Source organism: Choloepus didactylus, chromosome 4 (assembly GCF_015220235.1).
Source record: "Choloepus didactylus isolate mChoDid1 chromosome 4, mChoDid1.pri, whole genome shotgun sequence".
NCBI classification, from domain to species: Eukaryota; Metazoa; Chordata; class Mammalia; order Pilosa; family Megalonychidae; genus Choloepus; species Choloepus didactylus.
Genome location: NC_051310.1, coordinates 184,724,387 through 184,742,963, shown reverse-complemented (window position 1 = coordinate 184,742,963; position 18,577 = coordinate 184,724,387). Strand labels below are relative to the sequence as shown.

Here is an 18,577-nt window from a genome sequence, read left to right as displayed (position 1 = left end):
AGTGGGATTGAAATAAGATCCATTTTTCCTTTACAAGGAAGGTGAAAACCCTGCTTGGCTGGTGGAAGGCTTTTGGTGGGGGACAGTGGAGGAAACTAAAGAGGGGGGGGGGGGAGGAGACAGCAGAGTTGGAGATAAGCAGATGCATGTCCCCAAAGGGAGATTTACCCTCCATGTCTTGTGTTGCATAGGAAAGAATGACCCTCTCATAGTTTAAGAGATTTGTGGTATAGAAACCTTTTTTTTTTTTTCTGCTACTTTCTAAATTATTCCTAGCCCCAAGTCATGGAGTCCAAGCAGAACTGAAGAATCTTGGGGGATGCAGTGTTGCTGGGCTCATTGCATTTAGTTTTGATTGTCTAATGGCAAACATGAACATTCCAACAATGTAATAAAAAGATCTTTCCCTAGGAAATTTTTATAGCTTTCCTTCTGGAAACACATGAGAATGTATTTCTTACTAGTTTTTTAATGCATTTTTATTATGAATTTTAACATATATATATATATACATAACAGTGAAAACTTTCAAAGTATGATTTAACAAGTAGTTAAAGACCAAATATCAAAGAATGTCATGGGTCACAGTTCCACAACAAAACTTGCTTTTCATATCCTGTCTTAACATTAGGATGACAATGTCTCATAGAGTGCAAATGGGGGGATCTAGAAAGGAATAAAAATGTCAGTATGGTATATGAGAACAAGAGAGAATGAAAAACAGTGTCATGTAGTTTCTCAAAGTGAGTCGTGTGCTGGGGATCCAGAACGCCCTGGTGACCTCTGAGGACGGGCAAGTCCTTCAATGGCTCAGGGCCTGGGAGAGGCCAGGGGTTGATGGGGAGGGGTTCACCCCTCATGACTTGAAGCCACAAATGGGTGAACATGTGAGCAATGGGTGCAGCAGGGCAGAGGCAGATACCCAAAGTGGAGCACAGCAATCCCTGGTAGAATAAGATACTCCTTCGCTCTGTCAGGACAAAACATAAACTGCCACCCTTGGGATGAGGATGAGTTTTGAAAAAAATCCTGAAAATCTGGGTAATAACATGAAAGGAACTAAATTTAAACCCAGAAGACACTGTGTTTCCTTGAGGTTTTCCAAGCATTAGCTGACATGAAGTGCTCATGAGCAGGTTGTGTTTAATTATAGAGAAATTTAAAAGTGGCCTTTCTATAAATACGTATTGTGATGTCAAATTTCAAACCTATCACCTGGTTATAAATGCAAATTTCCTTCCCTTTATTTCCTGTTACATGCCCATCTGTAAATTGCTCCAAATATAGAATCTTGAGGAAAATTTTTGTTCGCTCTCTTCTAATATATATATCAGTGCCTTAATCAAATCACTTATTTGTCAGAAACAGCTGATTTCTTTACATTTCCACCACAAAATTTCTAGTCCAACTTTGATGTTGATCTTTCATCTGGTCTACTAATGACTTACAAGTATAAGTATCATTTTATTCTATTCTATTTTTAACAGATAGTAAACCAAGCATAGTGATACACAGAAAGTTCTCTGCATTAATACTTAAGCTGAACAATTCTTCAAGGATGCATCCTGGGATGTAGCATTTTCAAAAATAATCTTGACGCAGGATTGCACTCTGAAATTTTCAAGTTTTCAGAAGATGTTAAGCTATTCCAAAGTACTGAAATGCCAAACCAATATAAAGGTTTCAGAGTTCTATGTGACTGGACAGAAAGGGGGCAGATGAACTTTGAATGAAAGCAAGTAATGCTTTAGAGGAAACCATTTCATTATACATGTAAAACTGAAGATTCTGAACTGTCAGCCATCCCCCAAATTGAAAGTTTTCAAGTTATTAGCCCTATATGTTAATATTCCCTAACAACTAACAAATATTATGAAGAAAATATTGAGTAATAATGATAATATATTATTTAAGCATTTACGTGCCATGTGCTGGGCTAGTAGTTTACATGCATTATTTTATTTAAAACACTCAGTAACCTTTTGCTCATTTCATTTTATGTGATGTACTAAGTTGAATAGTGTGCTCCCCAAATCCATGTCCTGTGAATGCGATCTTATTTGGAAATAGGGACTTTGCAGGTGTAATGGAGTTAAGATGAGTTCATACTGGATGAGGGTGAACCTATGACTGCTGTTCTCTTAAGGGGGAAATTTGGGGATGGAGACAGAAACACACCAAAAGGGGAATACCATGCCAACATGAAGTCAGAGACTGGAGTTATACTGCCACAAGCCAAAGTACGCCAAGGATTGCCAACAACTCGGCAGAAGCTAGGAGATAGGCATGGAACAAATTCCTTCTCTGAGCCCCCAAGAAAGAACTCACCCTGCTGACATTTTAATTTTGGACTTCTAGCTTCCGTAACGTGAAAGAATACATTTCTATTTTTCTAAGTCACCCAGTTTGTGGTACTTCGTTAGAGCAGCCTTAGAAGAATAATACCTGAGATAAAGCAAATATCAAGGTTACCCTGATAGTAAGAGATTCAAGCCCTGAGTAGTCTGGTGTAAAAATTCAGATGGTTAGCTACTATGTCACATTTCCCTTTACCAAGCATCTTCTACTCTGGGACAAACTGGCATTGTGTCTGTTCCTGAAAGAGTGTCACAATTATAATAAGAGTTTAAGGGAGGCATGCCAGAATTCAAATAAATCTAGGGCAGGGGTAATAAAAATGACCAAGGTTATGGCACAGGAAGGTAGACTTTAAAAAAAGTAATTAATGGATTTAAGATACAAACTGTGCAGAAATCATGAGATGGCCTAGTTCACAAACCTGGAAGTCTAGAACTAGGGACTATCATGTTGGGCTTGACAGAAGGCAGGTACATAAGAAAAAAGTCCTTTATCAAGTAAGTAAAATTCTTGAAAGTGCGCTACCAACTTTAAGCTGAAGGTAGAATATTAAGAGTTCCAAGGCCCTTGCCTCAGGTTTTTGCCTCCACCTCTACTTCCCTCAGTTCGTCAGATACTCCTCACTGGAAGCCAGAATATATAGAGATCTTAGCCCCATCATCTGGTAACAAATTACCTTGGCACCTTCTGAAAACTATCTTTTTGTTCAGTCTCTCCTGGGCTCCTCCTTTGCTATTTGGACCCTGGATCCAAATATTGCTCCCTGAGCCATCTCTCTCTCTTCGAACCCTCTCAGTCCATAAAATGGGGATTTGACCTGCTTCCTTATTCCTAACCTTTGCAGTTGCTGTTCTCACTCTCCTTTGTGTTCTCAGAAAAGTCTGGTTGAGGGACAATCCTGTTCCCCAGAACTAAATCCTTGTTCCTACTTAAAACCACTGTTTGGGTCCTGCTACTCATGAGTAATTGCCCCATGACTTCCTGCTGGAAATGACTAGCACCTGAAATGCCTCTCTGATAGGAAATCACATCTACAATATCTTCTGAAACAGCCAGTCCTATGCGATGCTGCAGAGACTTCTAAGCCTGCATGTTGGAAGCTCTTTACTAAGTACCAGGAAATAAAGCTAGGTGGACAGGGAGTTAGCTAGAGAAAAATTATCATTAGATTTTTTTTTCACTATAGGGATGGTACTAATTTTAGTGCTATCAAACTTTGTGCTGATCTGGGTTGATTTTAAAGACTCCTGTCCCATTGTGCAGAAGTCAAGGGAATGACAATTTGGGGTTTCAGATACATGTCTGAGTAGAACAATAAGGTTTGCCTTAGTAGATTTGGGAAATACCTCAGAAGAAAAGGACAAGAAGAGGAGTCCAGATCTGCAGCCAAATGATATATGATTCAGGGTGGGTGACAGTCCCATCCAGCTGCAATATGAGCAAAGAATATGTAACCAAGAAGAATAAAACAAGCACAAGCAAGTGTGGAGCAATAGGCCAGGGTGCAGTATCCCTGAGAGATGACCCAGATGTTACTGAGGATTTTTACATTCTTATTTGCTTTCACAAACTGGCCAAGCAATCCTGTGAATGGGAGTCAGATTTAAAGGGCCAGCAAGGGAACAAGAAGAAGTGGTAAATAATATACAAGGCCTGGTCCAAACTGGCATTTGTGTTGCCAAAAGAGGCCAGAGGAGAAAGATAGGACAGACCTTGCTCTGCCACCGAGAATTCTGAGCTTGCCCTACCCAGCTACCAATTTTCTCATTTCCTTTCCACAACCTTGGGTGGATCTTGTGCCAAGCCCTGACTTCCTCCTTCTGTGATCTTGCTTCTCTCCTATTACTCAAGTTGGAACATCATGCTCATCCTGGAGAATAGCAATAGAAATTAAAAATGAAATTGCAGTCAATAAAATGATAGCAGGTTATAAAGGTACTTAGAGGTATTACAAGAGAGCCCCTAATTTTTCATAGTCCTGTCATCACAAATGACAAAATGTCCATTGTTGCTTCTGTTAGCAACAGAAGAATGCTCTTGAATAGACTTCTGTAGTAATGCAATGTGTGTGATTCCTCAGGGTTCTATGCTCCATGCAACATCCACATTCACTGTGCAAAAGCCAAAAAACTGGAAATCCTTAAAGGTATTTACCCAGCTCCTGTAGGAAGGTGCTCTAACTGGGCCATATAGAGAATCCGGGGTCTGATTTCCTCAAAGCTTTTGGACCTGTGCTCTATAGCTCCTCCCCTTTTCTCTGATAAAGCAGCTCCCTGCCTGTCCCTAAACCCTGGCTCAGGCTCACCACCTGGAGGCCTTCAATAGCTAGTACTAAGGTTAGGCTACACATATCATGCCAGTTTGGTCAGTGCAGCCTAATAAATGTTGAAATTCAGAAGGAAAAAAAAGCAAATAACCTTTTTTGATTGAACTGGCCAATTGTTTCTATAAGTAATCTGTCCCATATTTCACAGGAAAAAATATAGTAAAATCATATAAATTCAGTGCAGTTTTTCTTCTCACTGTCATATAACCAATTACTGGTTCACCTGTAAAATTTGGCACCTTGTGCCCTGGGCCTCTGTTTATTCACAGCACTTAAAATGTTGGTAGAGGTCATGGTGCATGTGTTCACCAACACACCCTGCCCACTAGGTCGTGTGTTTCTGCAAGGAAGGGACTATGCCTTATTTATCTTTGAATGTCCAATATCCAGGATAAAACCTGGTCCAGAGTAGATGTACCTGGCCTGCTTCCTCCCTTGACATGAATTGTAAAATGACCAGGTTCTCTGAAGTCTTTCCAAACTTAGTAACTGTGGAAGGCTCAGTGGATGCATGGTCTTTCCCAATGCACATATGGGCATTGTATGGAGAAGAAAGGCCCTGGGTTCCTACAGCCTATGTCCTAATATTGAAGGTTAAGAAAAGTACTCTCCATCAGGTATGCTCAGTGAGTCTGAGTTCTTTTGTTAAAGTGACACACTGGCTTTTGGGATAACACAATATTCTAGAGCCCTGCAAATACTCAAAGAGCCTATGATTCCATAAATGAGAGTCAAAAAGGACAGTATAAGTGTAGAGAGGAAGTGCTATTTCAGTGCATGATCAGCTAAAATCTGGAAGAGCTTCATGGGCAAAACACAGTCAGGGCTGCAATCTGAGACAAGAGTTGCAGTTTACTGCCTCAGTGAAGCTGCTGTGCTGCAGTGTGGGAATAATCTACTTATAAAAGGCAGATCTCCAGAAACACAAGACAACACCCCCCCACCCCACCCCCAAGGGGGCCAGGGAGTGAGCCTCACTCTTTTCCCTTCAGAAATGCCACATACTGAGTTTTGCTTCTGGAGTTATACTTAATTCTGTCTAGTTAAAGTGGAATTTCATAAAGAAGGGATCTGTAACACTGCATCAGGCATCCTTTGGGACTCTCTCACAATTCTTGGTTCCTCTTATAAGCACTGGATCATACCCTATGAGATAATACACATAATTCATTTAATTCAGGAAAAGGACCTTGGTGGAAAGCTCTGGGGACTATTCATTTTCTGGAGCTTGGGAACCCATCTCCCCAGCAGATGTACAGCAGTGGGAGAAGGACCTACAGTGTGTTATATTAGTCTATCATGGGAGCAGATAAATTATTACTATGCTCCAAACATACATATGAATGTACACTTTTAACCATTTTAATCACCTTCCTACCATATGCTGTTTAAGTAGCAGAGAATATATTCAACAAAACAGATTGCATGCAAGAAGCACTAATTATTGGGGTAACAGGAAACAAAAAACAAAAACAAAAACAAAACTCTGGAGCCACTACTATGTTTCCAGATAGTCCCTATTAATTTTTGGTGAAGTATATGAAAATTAAAGATGCCTTGGATTTTCTAATCCCTTTGTAACTTTGATTTCTTAAGCTCTTCAAACATCAGAACTAATTCTGCCCCAACGAGAGACTCTGTCTTTCAACAAAGGGAAAAGATTTTCAAAGCAGTTAACTTTAGAGACACTGCATATAAAATAAACTAAGCTCTGAACTCCTAGTGTGCCCCCCCCACGACATTCATCTGCTGTGATAACCACGTTTCCATTTAACAAGACAGAAATGGGGAAGAAACGACGTCGCTTTCAATTGCTGTGGCCTATTCTGCCCTCTAGCCAAGCAGAACGGATCCTGGAAGACCTTGGGCAGCGGGAGGGGATAGCGTGTCATTTTATAAGCCCGAGTGTAAGGTAGTAGCGGGCCCTTCGGCGTGCAAACCCAAACAGCGGCATCAGAAATAAATAACGGGCATCCGCTGCCGCGGAGCTCCTGGCGAGCCTTGGGAGGGCCTCGGAGGGGGAGGCTGGAGGCTGGAGGCTGGAGGCCAGATGCCACTGGACTCTCCGAGCCTCTCGGCGTTGTCCATACTGATGAGCTCCTCGGCTGACACACGAAGGCAGTGCGAAGGAGGAGCAGAGGAGGCAGAGAAGGCGCAGAGGAAGGCGGCAGGGCTGCGCACCCGGCTTTGACGTCGCCCGGCTGCGGCTAGCAGCTCGCGCTTTCAGCACGTAGCGCACAACGTGACCACACACAGCCTTCCTCCCCGGCAGCCCCGCAGCCTGTCCGCCTGCGCTCGGCGCTTCTCTCTCCTCTGTTGTGCTTCGGCGGCGCGCACCCCAGCATACACCCAGGGATTCCAGCCAGCGTCGAGCCCCGGGCGCTCCGCCGCCCAGCCCGGCACCTCTGCCGCAGCTTGCCCGCAGCTGGGGCCCGAGAGGTGACCACGCAGTCGGGTGCCTTCCGCAGGCGGCTGCTCCTGCGTTCACCTCTGGATGCCGGCACTACGTTAGACCAGGCGGGGAACCCCTTCTGTGGCTCCCTCCTTTAAACTCCCGCCTGTCCCGACTGCCCCCACCCCCTCCACCTGGCGGGGTCGACGCTGAAGCCAAGAGGACGCGCGCGGTGTCGGTGGGCACGCGTAGACGTGGGTGCCGATCGGGTCTCTGTTTGGCATTCTCCCTCTCTTGGAAGTGGCGATGCCTGGACTCCGCTTGCAGCTCTCGGAAATGGTGCCACCGGCCAAAGCCCCCTCCTCGCTGGCGGGGCACTAAAGGCTATTTTGGATAGCGGCCGTGGCGGCGGCGGCTGAGGCTGGTACCGGAACAAGCTCCAGACGCACTCTCTGCTCCGAGTCGGTCCCTTTCCTCCTCCTTCTTTCCCCTCCTCCCGTACCCTCCTCCACCCCCCAAAGCCCCCAGCCCCACTCCTCTTCTTCCTCCTCCTCCTCTTCCTCCTCTTCCCGCTCCGCTATGCGAGGCTGTTTCGTGTAACCGGATTGGCGTTGCAATGGCAACTGATGGAATGGGGGAAGGCAAGACAGCAGGGCTGGGGGTTCCGGACTGCGGGCGTGCGGGCCGCTGCCGCCTCTTGACGCTCTTTCGGGGACCTTCGCGAGTTACTTTGTAAAGGCGAGACCAGGCGAGGAAGCCCCTGCGCGGTGCCCCGGGTCAGAGGCCACTTCCTGCTCCTCAGCTGTCAGGCTCGCTCGGCGCGGCACCCCCGGCCCCCTGCCCGCGCCCGCCGCCAGCCCAGCGCGCCGCCGCCGCGGCGGAGACTCGAGCCCGCTTTTCTGAAGAACACTTCTCTCGGCTCCCCTTCCCATCACCGCCCCCTGCTCCTCCCCGGCATCTGCGATTTTCCGAGGGGCCTGGTGTGAGTGCGGCGTGAATGTGTGTGTGTGTAGCAGTATATTGTGTTGTGGGAGGTGTGTGTGTGTGTGCATGAGAGTGGGGTGTGTGAGGCTCCTGCGCTCGGCTGGCGGCCGCCACCGGGGAAGGACGGACGGACGGCGCTTCCTTCTTCCGCGAGCGGTTCTCCGGCACCTCCGCTCGGCCTCGGCGCGACTGGAGTGCTGCGGGCTGGCCGCCCGCCTCCGGAAGATCTCCCTGCGTCCCCCCTGGGCTGGATATGTTCATGTTCACGTGAAGATGGATTTAGTGTACGGTCTCGTGTGGCTCCTGACAGTCCTGCTAGAGGGAATCTCTGGCCAAGGAGTGTACGGTGAGTGGAATCGCAACGCTATCGTGACCTTGTGATTGTTAGGCAAGATAGTCTGGTGAATGCACGACATTCGCGGTTACGGGCCCCCTCCCGGCGTGGCATTTGATTTACACTTCATCACGTTATTGGGAGCGTTAAGGAGGCAGCGAGCGCGCTGGGGATTGGGCTGCGAGCCGCTCCCCCGGCGCCTCAGCTCGGGCGCGGAGTTGGGTCGAGCCGGCAGCATCGCACTAGTGCAAAAGAGTGGCTTTGCACTTGATTTATCCCAGCGGGGGACCCGAGCTCGAGCAGTCTTTAATTTAATAATGGTTTGGCTCCTTGCATGCTGTGATGTCGGTGGTGTCGCGGTTTCCCCCGAGGGGAAGCTTCGAATACAACCCCCGTGAGTCTCCCCACCCCTCTCCGTCCCCCGCCTCCTCTTCTTCTCCACCTTTTCCTTTTTATGTGCGTGAATGCCTACATGACTTGATTTTCCAGCTCAGGAAGTGGGGTGACAGTTGGGTTGCTTTCTGTACCATCCGTTGCCATGAGCACTGATTTAATAGCAGGCAAGATTCTCGGTGCCAGACACAATTAAAGGACGTGTTTGTGTGAATGGATGAGCAAATACATGAATGAACGGATAGCCAAGTCCGCACATCTCGGCTCCAGGCAGGGCACCAGCTTGCTGCAACGGGACACATTCTAGACTCTCCTCCGGAAAAACCAGACCTGGGAGGGTTAGGAACCAGAGAAGTGCGAGCTTGTTAATTGGGAGGGTTTGAAGTCCTCAAAAACAAATCCAGGTTCCTTCGCCTGTCAGCAGTTGGCAACCTTGGCTTTCAGGACTAAAACACACACATACACACAGACACACACACACACACATACACACATCTTTGTTGCGAGTAGACTGATCCGTACATCTTTTCCTGGGACAAGCAGTCGGAGCCATAAATAGAAAATAACTTTTGTGTTCTCTAGGTATGGCAGGGAAGGTTAGGAGGGCAGTGCTTGAGGGGATAGCAGATAGAAGGTTAGGGACAGCCCCTTAGGGACAGTGTCTAGAGGATGTGTGCTTAAAATCCAGTTCGCAGCCCCTGGGGTTAGGATCCCAAAGTTGCAGGGCTAAACCGATGGCTAGGCTGCCCAGGGTCAAAGGGCATGAATGTTTGTGGAAGGGTGGGAGCTATCCCTGCAGACCCTAGAATTGACTGTGGGGTGGGTCGGGGTGGAAAGGGACTCTGAGTCTTCAAACTCTGGGAGCGTGGAAGGCTCAGTAGGGGGAAGGAGGATTTGGAGAACCATGCAGGAGGTTCGACCCAGCCCTTACTCTTTCCACTACTATCCGCGATCTTTTCTGGATGAATAGTGCTGGGGAGGAGGGGGAACGGAGAGCTCCGACCCCTCCTGCGCTCCAATTGGCACTCCCGTTTCATGTCTCCCTAGTTTCCTCCTTGAGTCCGGCCAAGAAACCTTCATTCCCCACCCCCCCCACTCTGAGCATCTTAATTTCCCTTCTCTCCCCAACCCCTCATCTGAAAAGGAAGAGAACTTGCCTAGTGGTGGTAATAATTGTAATGATGTGTGTGTGTGAAACGCGGTGACTTCTGGCAGACCTCTGGGGCTGGCTGACGGCAGGAGGTGGGACTTGAAGAGAGCAGGAATTCTTTTAGTGCTCAAGTGACTTCTACTGGACTCTGGGGATTGAGGAATGCTGGAGATTGAGCCCTCTCAAGGGGTTTTTCCTTAGGATGGAAGAGTGAATTTCTCTCATCCCATGTCCAAGTCTTTATTGTTCTCCCACTGATTCAAATCCTCTCAGCTAAAAAAGGGTTGTTTTAAAAATATATTGTGTCTCTATGTGTGTTTTTTTTTGTGTGTGTGTATACTGACAGTAATGAGAAGTGAGAAAAATTGGGATGGGGGGATATTGCTTAGACTGTCTGGAATAGAAGGGCAGAGTTCCATTTTCCTGACATTTTTGTCACTCAGATTATTTATCCTGGCAAGTCTCATGTTGGGCAGTGGAAAAGCGTAAGATCTAGTAGGGGAGACATGTAGGAAATAAGTGCATTAAAATAATCTGGTGCCCAAGTCAATTAACTTTAAAGGTGTTGATTTTGTCATTGTGATAATAGGAGGTGATCTCTTTTGTTTTGTTTTGTTTACATATTGATGTGATTATTAGTCATATAGTTACGAATAGTAGTATTGGCCTTGTTTAAAAATTATTTATCGCATCTCTGGTCATTATAAATGCCATGGCATTTAGAAGGGTGATTTTTATATAAATATATGTACATGTATATATATCTCACATTTTCAAATGTCTTATATATCACAGAAGTTAGGTTCTCAATATGAGGAGAATCACCTGCAGCATCAGAATCACCTTGGAATTTGCTAAGAATGCAAATTCTTGGGCTACTTCCCAGACTTTCTGAATCAGAAATTTTGAGTGTGGGATCCAGCAATCTGTGTTTTAACAAACCCTCCAGGTGGTGATTGTGATGCAGGCTAAAGTCTGAGAACCACTCACATAGACATAAAATTTCACTGCTTTGACTTTGTAAATCATGACCTTTCTTAATCTAAAGTAGTTTTATTTTTATTTGTTGAAGTATTGATGGAGAAGTAAATAGTTTATTTTTATTTAATTATAAAACTGATCAATTGTAAAGGACACACACATAAGATTTAGGGTAAGGTTATAAGTGTATTTTCATCCTTTTACATGAAGATCCTTGAAAATGATTAATTTGGAAAGCAGGGCAACTATAAATAGCAACTCCAAAGACGAAGATAAGAACTTTAATGACATAGTAGTCTTATATTCCTATATCCTTTTATTGCCCAAATAAGGACCATATATATATATATATATATTTTATTTTTTTCCCCAGAAATAAAGCCATTTGTACCACACAGGAAGGATTATTTCTTAATACTGTCTTCCAATAGAGCCAAAAAGAAATGAAAATTACTTTCTAGGTAGAAATGCAGGCAAAATCATTTCATTGTAGCTTAAAATTATTTACATGATTTAGAACCATATCGATGAAACCATTCCTACCTGAAATAGCAAGACAGTCCCTTTACTCCTGCACTTCTTAGCTAGTAAGCTCTGAGCATGTATCGGAATACATTTGCTAACAACTTACCTTTCTTTGAAATGTTAAAGCAAGTACTTAAAGCAAGTAGATCATAACATTGACCAGAATTTCATTTGGTGATGTATGGGTGGAACAATATAAAAAGTATTAGACTTAAATTCAGATTTTTTAGTAAATTGGAAACATTTATTGAATGCTTGGGTTATATGGTCTTGAGTTACTATAACCTTCTTCCTATTGGCCTTAATGGGTTTGGCAACATGTGCAGTATTTAAATGTAAATGTTTCTGCTCTAGACCTAGGTACATAATGCCCATTTATCTTGGAATATTGTTTAGCAAATCAGCTGTATAGTGGCTGAGTTTTGTACATGGTTTAGCACTTGGGCAAGGGAGGTTATCAAAGAGAAATAATATTTTTAAAAGACATAGCATTTATCCTGTATATTCCTTCTGTATTCCATATCAGATAACATTACAGTAATATAAATTATTTGAAAACACTTATGAGAGAAAGATTGCAAAAACCTCTCCATAATAAAGCAGCAGCAACAACAACAAAAATCATGTGGATTTCCCAAGTCAACTGTTTTAACTATTTTAGTGTATAAATACCCAATTTGGAGCTATATATTTGTATTGCTTTTAAAATCCAGTTCTATAAGCTATAGATTCCCTTTCTTGGACTTTGAAATTATTTTTAGTATTTTTCCCCAAAATACTCTTTGAATGTTAAAGTTGTGATTATATTGTCTTTTTATTGAATTAAATATCACTGAAAACTAAAAAGTCATTAAATGAACAATGAACTGGTATCCATTTTTGGTATTATTTATTTGTTGTATTTGCATTGTGAATTACGTATAGAATAAGTGATTAGAAATAACAAATAACCTCAAGAGTTACAATGTAAACTCCAGCTATTTGTATGCTTACTAAAATACCTAGAGCTGAGTGCCCCCAAAGCATTTTTCTGGTTTTTGAAGTCTTCTTTCTCAGTCATTCTGTGGCAGTAAATTGTTTGGGTTGTTTCTAGAGATCCTGTTGATAATGAAATAATATTGAAAATCTTACTCCTTGTAAACTTTTCAGTCGGCTTGCTAAAAAGGCAAAACTGCTCTGTTGCCACACACTATATTTTTATTTCTGGCTATGCATGCCCTTAATTTCCAATAAAAGACTATGGCTGCATTAGCACAGACCAATTCCCACTACAAGTGAAAAACAAAACCAATTTCCAAGCCTGAATGGTTTTTAGTGGAAATAAATCAAACAATGACCTGTGTGTTGAAATAGTTAATGCACTGTCCATAAATAGCTTCCAGGATACTCTAGAAGCAATAAACAGAGTAAATTTATCAAATGCATGTGTAGGACAAATTAACAAATTATGCACTCGATTCAGTATATTATATGTATTCAATTCAGTGTAATATATATATTATATATTTTATATATATGATCAAGTAATATCAGTAAATCTCATATCATTTAAGGATTACACCCTCCAAGTAGCTGTTGGATGGGATTAACTTAGTAGAATTGAGAATGAGATAAGACAGACAGGGACACTCAGGGAGATATTTCAGATTGATCAGGATGAAGAGATTGACCCTAAAGGATAAGGATGCTATAGAAGGTCAGTTGGCCATTATAACCAGTCCTAAAATATCACCAGCCTAGTAGCAAAGTTATCCCCAAGGTGCATGCAATGAATTGCAGTTTTTATCCTGCTGGGGTCTGGAGGGGCCCTGTGATAAAGGATAACTTTTGACTGAACGCATGTTTAGGGTGTCAGCCTGTGGAGGAGAGGAGGTATGACTTTAGTAAATGCTGCTTCAAACAAATCTGTCTGCAGCTCTATTCTGTACAGTTAACTCTAACCTTCTCTCTTCCTACTCCTCAACTCACTCCCCACACCTCGTCCCACCATGGAAAAATGGGTGGGCTGCCTGTTGTATCTTCAGATTTTTTTTTTTCTTGGTGCCCATTCTCAGTTGTCCTTGATGGTTATGTTACTGAGATTTCACATTCAAAATAGGCTGGTAATTTTACACATTATTACTTGGTCATGTCCTATATATATATGTCCCTGGGGATGCCTTTAAGGGGCTATTTAGTATTTTAGATTCAGCAGGTTATCCATCAAGCCAAAGGTATCATTTTATAGAGGATGAGTCAATGAAGTCACTGGAGTTCAGGCAATTAGGGGTCAGCAGCAGAGATTCAGAGATGCAGCACTTCTGATGAATAGATGTTACGTAGGGAATCCCAGGAAAGTATTTTTCTCATGACCTCAATTTCTTGGCTAAATTTTTCGTCTCTCTTTATGATTCTTATTTATATTGTACCATTATTTTACATCTTGTGTTATTATTGTGAACCACTGTTGCTCTTTCTTGAGAAGCAGGATACAAACAAAATGTTCTAAAAAATTGTGCTCTGTATTCTTTAAAAACTTACTGTTTTAATGTGATTGGGATAGGGCTCATGGGGATGTGATTATGATAGCTTGAGCCTTGTGAGTTCAGTACGTCTTATTAAAACAGTGGAAACATTAGGAAACATGACTTAGAGTTGCTTTCAAAGTATAGAGGTGATTCATCACTCATGTTCTCTGGCCTGATCCCAGTGCTTTGGGAAGAGACTTACAAGAGTTGGTCTCACAGCTTGTAAGCCACAAACACAAAGCAAAGTAGCTGGATACACAGGCCTAATCCTGGAATGGAGCTCTGGAGCTTTTGGTCATTGGTAGCTGCAGTTAACTAAGGCAACGTGCTGCCACCTCTGAGTTAAATTGGGGAAGGTCTTACTTATTCTTTTTGGCAATTTTGGAAGGACACAGTAAGTTTCATGTTGAATGTATTTCAAGTATGAATTGGGTGAATGTTTTCAGTTACATTGTAGTTGCCATTAACTGAAATGCACCACAAAATGATATTTCATTTCTATGCTTCAGTGAATGTCAATGTAAATTTATTACTTAGAGCATTCTGAATAAATGATTGCATTATGAGAAAACTGTCTCCTGTTTTTTCAAATCCAATTAATAATCATTTGACCCTGTAAAATCATAAAGTTGTAAGTAAGAAGAGACTTTAAGGTGTCGTTAAATCATCCTACTTGCTTATAACACGGTGACTTTACTTTATGGCTAGTAGATGGTGGTCCACTGCTGTTTACAAAGGACGTATGTTCTTGTTCTAAAGAAAAAGAAATTTCATAACTCTTATTTTTCCAGGGTCTAGCCACATTCACTGGATGGACATTTTCTTGTAAACTCACTAAAATCCCTCATGCTGCATTTTTGGAACATGCTTCTGGTTATTTTCCATTTTATACCAGTACAGTTCTATTTTCTTTCCTAACTATACCACCTTGCACTGATCCCAGCAGGTAAGCTTTCTTCTATTAGTTCCTTTCTACTTTTCCAGGATACTGGGCCATTTCTAATCTTATATTTAAAATACCGTATTTTCTTTCTTGTTGATGTCATCAATTGAATTGAGTAAGAAAGATGTTTTCTATTCTATAATCCATTTCATATAATTCCCAGGAGTTTACAATTACAAAAGAGCATTTCAGCTATTGGGAACATATTTTGGGGCTATTAGACATTTACTAAAAGTTTATCACTAGAATATTTATGGTAGGATCAAAGATACTAGGAATTTCTGTGTAGCTTTTCTATCTGTCTTTAGTACCCAAATTCTACAACTTTGCATAAAAATATGGGCTGTCCGTTTCTTGTGGTTCCCACTCAGGTCTTTACTAAAGACTTTTGTGTTTAACAGTTGGTGTCAAGTATGTGACATGTTGCATTATCTGCAAGCTGCATTTGTCTTAAATGTTTAATGAAAATGGAGGAAATAAAGTTAATTGAGTAATGCGTTGAAAAGGATACTTGTCTGCCTGAAAGAGTTAGTCCACAGCTAGGCCTTCCAGAGTCCTAATGGGTGGCACAAAAGGCAGCTGAAATCAGAAGAGATGAATAGGACATAAGTTGCTAGCCTGAAAAGGCATGCCTCTATTAGAAAAAATGTATGTGTCCTTTAAGTAGTGGGAAAGCAGTGAAATAATCTTTTTTTTCCTGAAGTAGCTAGAACGTACTTTGCTCAACTGCTGCCAACAGAGGAGAAAAGGAAAATGTCCATTGTCTGGCTAAAGGACATCTTCAGAAAGATTTTTCTGGTCCCCTCAAAGGGGAAATGAAGGGAAAAGGGGCTCTTAAATAGAGCGTATGTTCACTGTGGACCAGATTATCCTTCCAGCTGATTAACTGTGTGACTCAGGAGCATAAAGACAGACTGGCATGGATTAAGCATCGGGGCATCCTGTCTGTAACTTGAGTATCACTGTGAATTGGATCCATGCCTTGCTTCAGATGGACTTCCTATTGAACTGGAGGAGACTCCCATGAGTATTCTGGGAAGGATAGAAAATACATGAGGGAGATGTTACTTTTCAGAAATTGTGGCCAGTGGGAATGCTACACAGATTCTAGGCAGGTTCTGACAACTTCAGACAACAAATTAATGAATAACTGCAGTGTATTATTCACATGGCTATGTAGTAATGGCTGTAACTCAGGGTTAATTTATTGAGGAAATAAAGGAAAATGGAAAGACACACAAAATAAGGGGAAAAGAAATGCACAAAAGACTCTGCTTAGGCAAGAGAGAGAGATTACAGTTGCTGTCATGGTTGGAGGAAGCTGGAAAAAGCTGGTGGGTGATGAGTTGAGCTTTGGAAATGGAAATGCAGGGGAAGAGGGAAGAAACAGCATTGTTACACCATGGATCTCAGCCGTAGAAATAGTGATGCAGAAAGCAAAATAATCCTGTAATGGCTATTTATCAGGACAGTTATAAGTGATGCTACTGTGAGATACGGACTCCTTCCCAAATCTAGGCCATCTAGGGAAATTTTGAATCTGCATAACAGCTCATTCTGGAGTTAAAGTCTTTTCAAGGCCTTTTAAAGTGCCTTCTACCTAGATGCAGCAGACTACAGGCCCAGAATGAATGAAAACATCATGTTGTTCTTTACAAATGTGAAGCCACTGAAATGAGTGTGTTCCCTTTATGAAAAGAGAGGTATGGGCTTTCCTTCTTGTTTTTTTATTTGTGCATGAGGCAGTATAAAGTAGTTGAAAACTGTTGGGAAACCTGGGGTTTCTTCTTTTCAACTGCTGCTTTACTGTGTGATCTCACACGAAAATATTAATCTCTCCATCCCTCAGTTTCTTCATCTAATATATATAAGACTTGACTGTATTATATAGAGGACATGTAAATAGCAGCAAGAATAAGTAGCATGGTTGCACTGTTATACCTGGGTTAGAAGGGGAGGCTGGAGAGTTTTCTGTATCTTCAGAAGTTTCACTTAGCTCCTTTAGTAATTTTACCTCATAATGTGACTTCCTTTTGGTTCTCAGAACAGAGTAAAGGGGCTAGGAAGTAATAGAGAACAGGTAATTTTTCCAGTTGTGTCAGTCTTGCAGAAGTAACTCAAGTAGTGTATTTTTAAACACTGTATGTAAAATTAATATATACAAGAAAATGCTATTTGATATTGTGTCTGTTTATTAACGTGTACATGTGGTTGGTATTGCTCCTTATCTATCTTTCCTTTCTCAAGCCACACAGCCTTGGAATTTTTCTTTTTGCTCTTTAATGATGGCAGTTGAGGGGCTGATATCCCCATCATTTGAGAGCTCCAGGAAATATTAGTATAATTTAAACCTTAGGGTCATGGGTAAATTTATGTTTATATACATATGTGTTTGAATATATGTATAAATCTTGTTTTTGTATAAGGAGCAAGAATATTCTGAAAATTCTCCATTTTTGAGGCTAACTGAAAAATAGCAAATATAAAAATAATCCATTCAAATAAAAATTTAGGGAAGTATTTGTAAGAATACTTGTCATCTGCAGTATAAAAATAAAAACAGAGAAAATAGGGCTATCACAAATTCAGCATGTTAAGTCTTTGATTTTGGTCCCAAAGTGACCAAGATTGCTGTTTCTTACCTACTCACTAATTGTTTAGAAAAAATCTTTAAATTTGAATTTGCCAAAAAGGCTAAGTCCTTACTCAACACTAATATTAAATGTATTAGCTATATTCATAGAAACCAATTTTTTACATAATTCATTTTAATTGTCCTTGGAAAACATTTATTTTTTATTTTGTGAGGATGAAAGGTAGTATACTTCTATACTCCCTATTCATAAAACTGCTAGACATGTGCACTTACTTAATTAGGCTAGAATATTGGTTGGGAATATTGGGTCAGGTATCTTTCTAACTAAATAGGAAGGATCTTTAGTAGACAACAACATTATTAGTTGAGAAGAATTTTCCTGTAAGGCGGAATGAACAACACTGACGTTGCTAAGCAGTCATCTTAAGCATATCGAGATAGTAGACTCTGGAATATACGCACATGTAACTGCCATGTAGTTTCGGAGTTGGTTGTCGATCTTACCTCAGAATTAGTGAAGTTAAAAAGAAGTGGTAACGTTAATGTCTTTATCCTGGTTCTGAACTTGTTTCTTGTTTTTTTTTTTGTTTTTTTTTTGTTTTGTTTTTGTGGCTTACTTTACATAATTATTGTGATTCTCTCTCTTCCTTTGATTCACATCAATTTTTAATTTGGTTTATGTTTCACACTGGTCTATACCACCTATACCTTTTCCTTGTAACCTGCACCTTTTCCTTGTAACATGGCTGCTCTATAAATTTGAAAGAGTTTCCACTCTTAATCTACAATAATCAAAGCTTAATCTTTGGCCAGATTTGTTCTTATGTTGCCCTGCATAGATTCATCGAAACATAGCTGCCTAAGGAGATACAACTCTCTTCCATTATGACCATTGCCTGGAACATTGTAAGCTACAATATACACCAACACTGTGAAAATTGGAGTTCAGAATCTTCCCAGCCTTTATGTGAAAAAAGAGTAACTTCCAGGTGGACTGCAACCTGAAGAGTAACCCCCGTTGTTAATCAAAGACTGTTTATTTTCTGATTATTTCCTGTGCCTCACTGTCAGACATCTATCTGCAGCAG

General features: G+C 41.7%; 1 protein-coding gene across 1 annotated transcript in view; it reads left to right on the top strand.

Annotated features, from left to right (window-relative positions):
* Window positions 1-7,695: 7,695 nt before the first annotated feature.
* The window catches only part of MDGA2 (MAM domain containing glycosylphosphatidylinositol anchor 2), a 1,012,098-nt gene continuing 1,001,216 nt past the window's right edge, over window positions 7,696-18,577 (top strand). Inside the window, exon 1 of the mRNA XM_037834933.1 lies at window positions 7,696-8,406. Within this exon, the coding sequence (XP_037690861.1) occupies window positions 8,127-8,406 (280 nt within the window). The 5' untranslated portion in view covers window positions 7,696-8,126. The remainder of the gene's footprint in view (window positions 8,407-18,577) is intronic.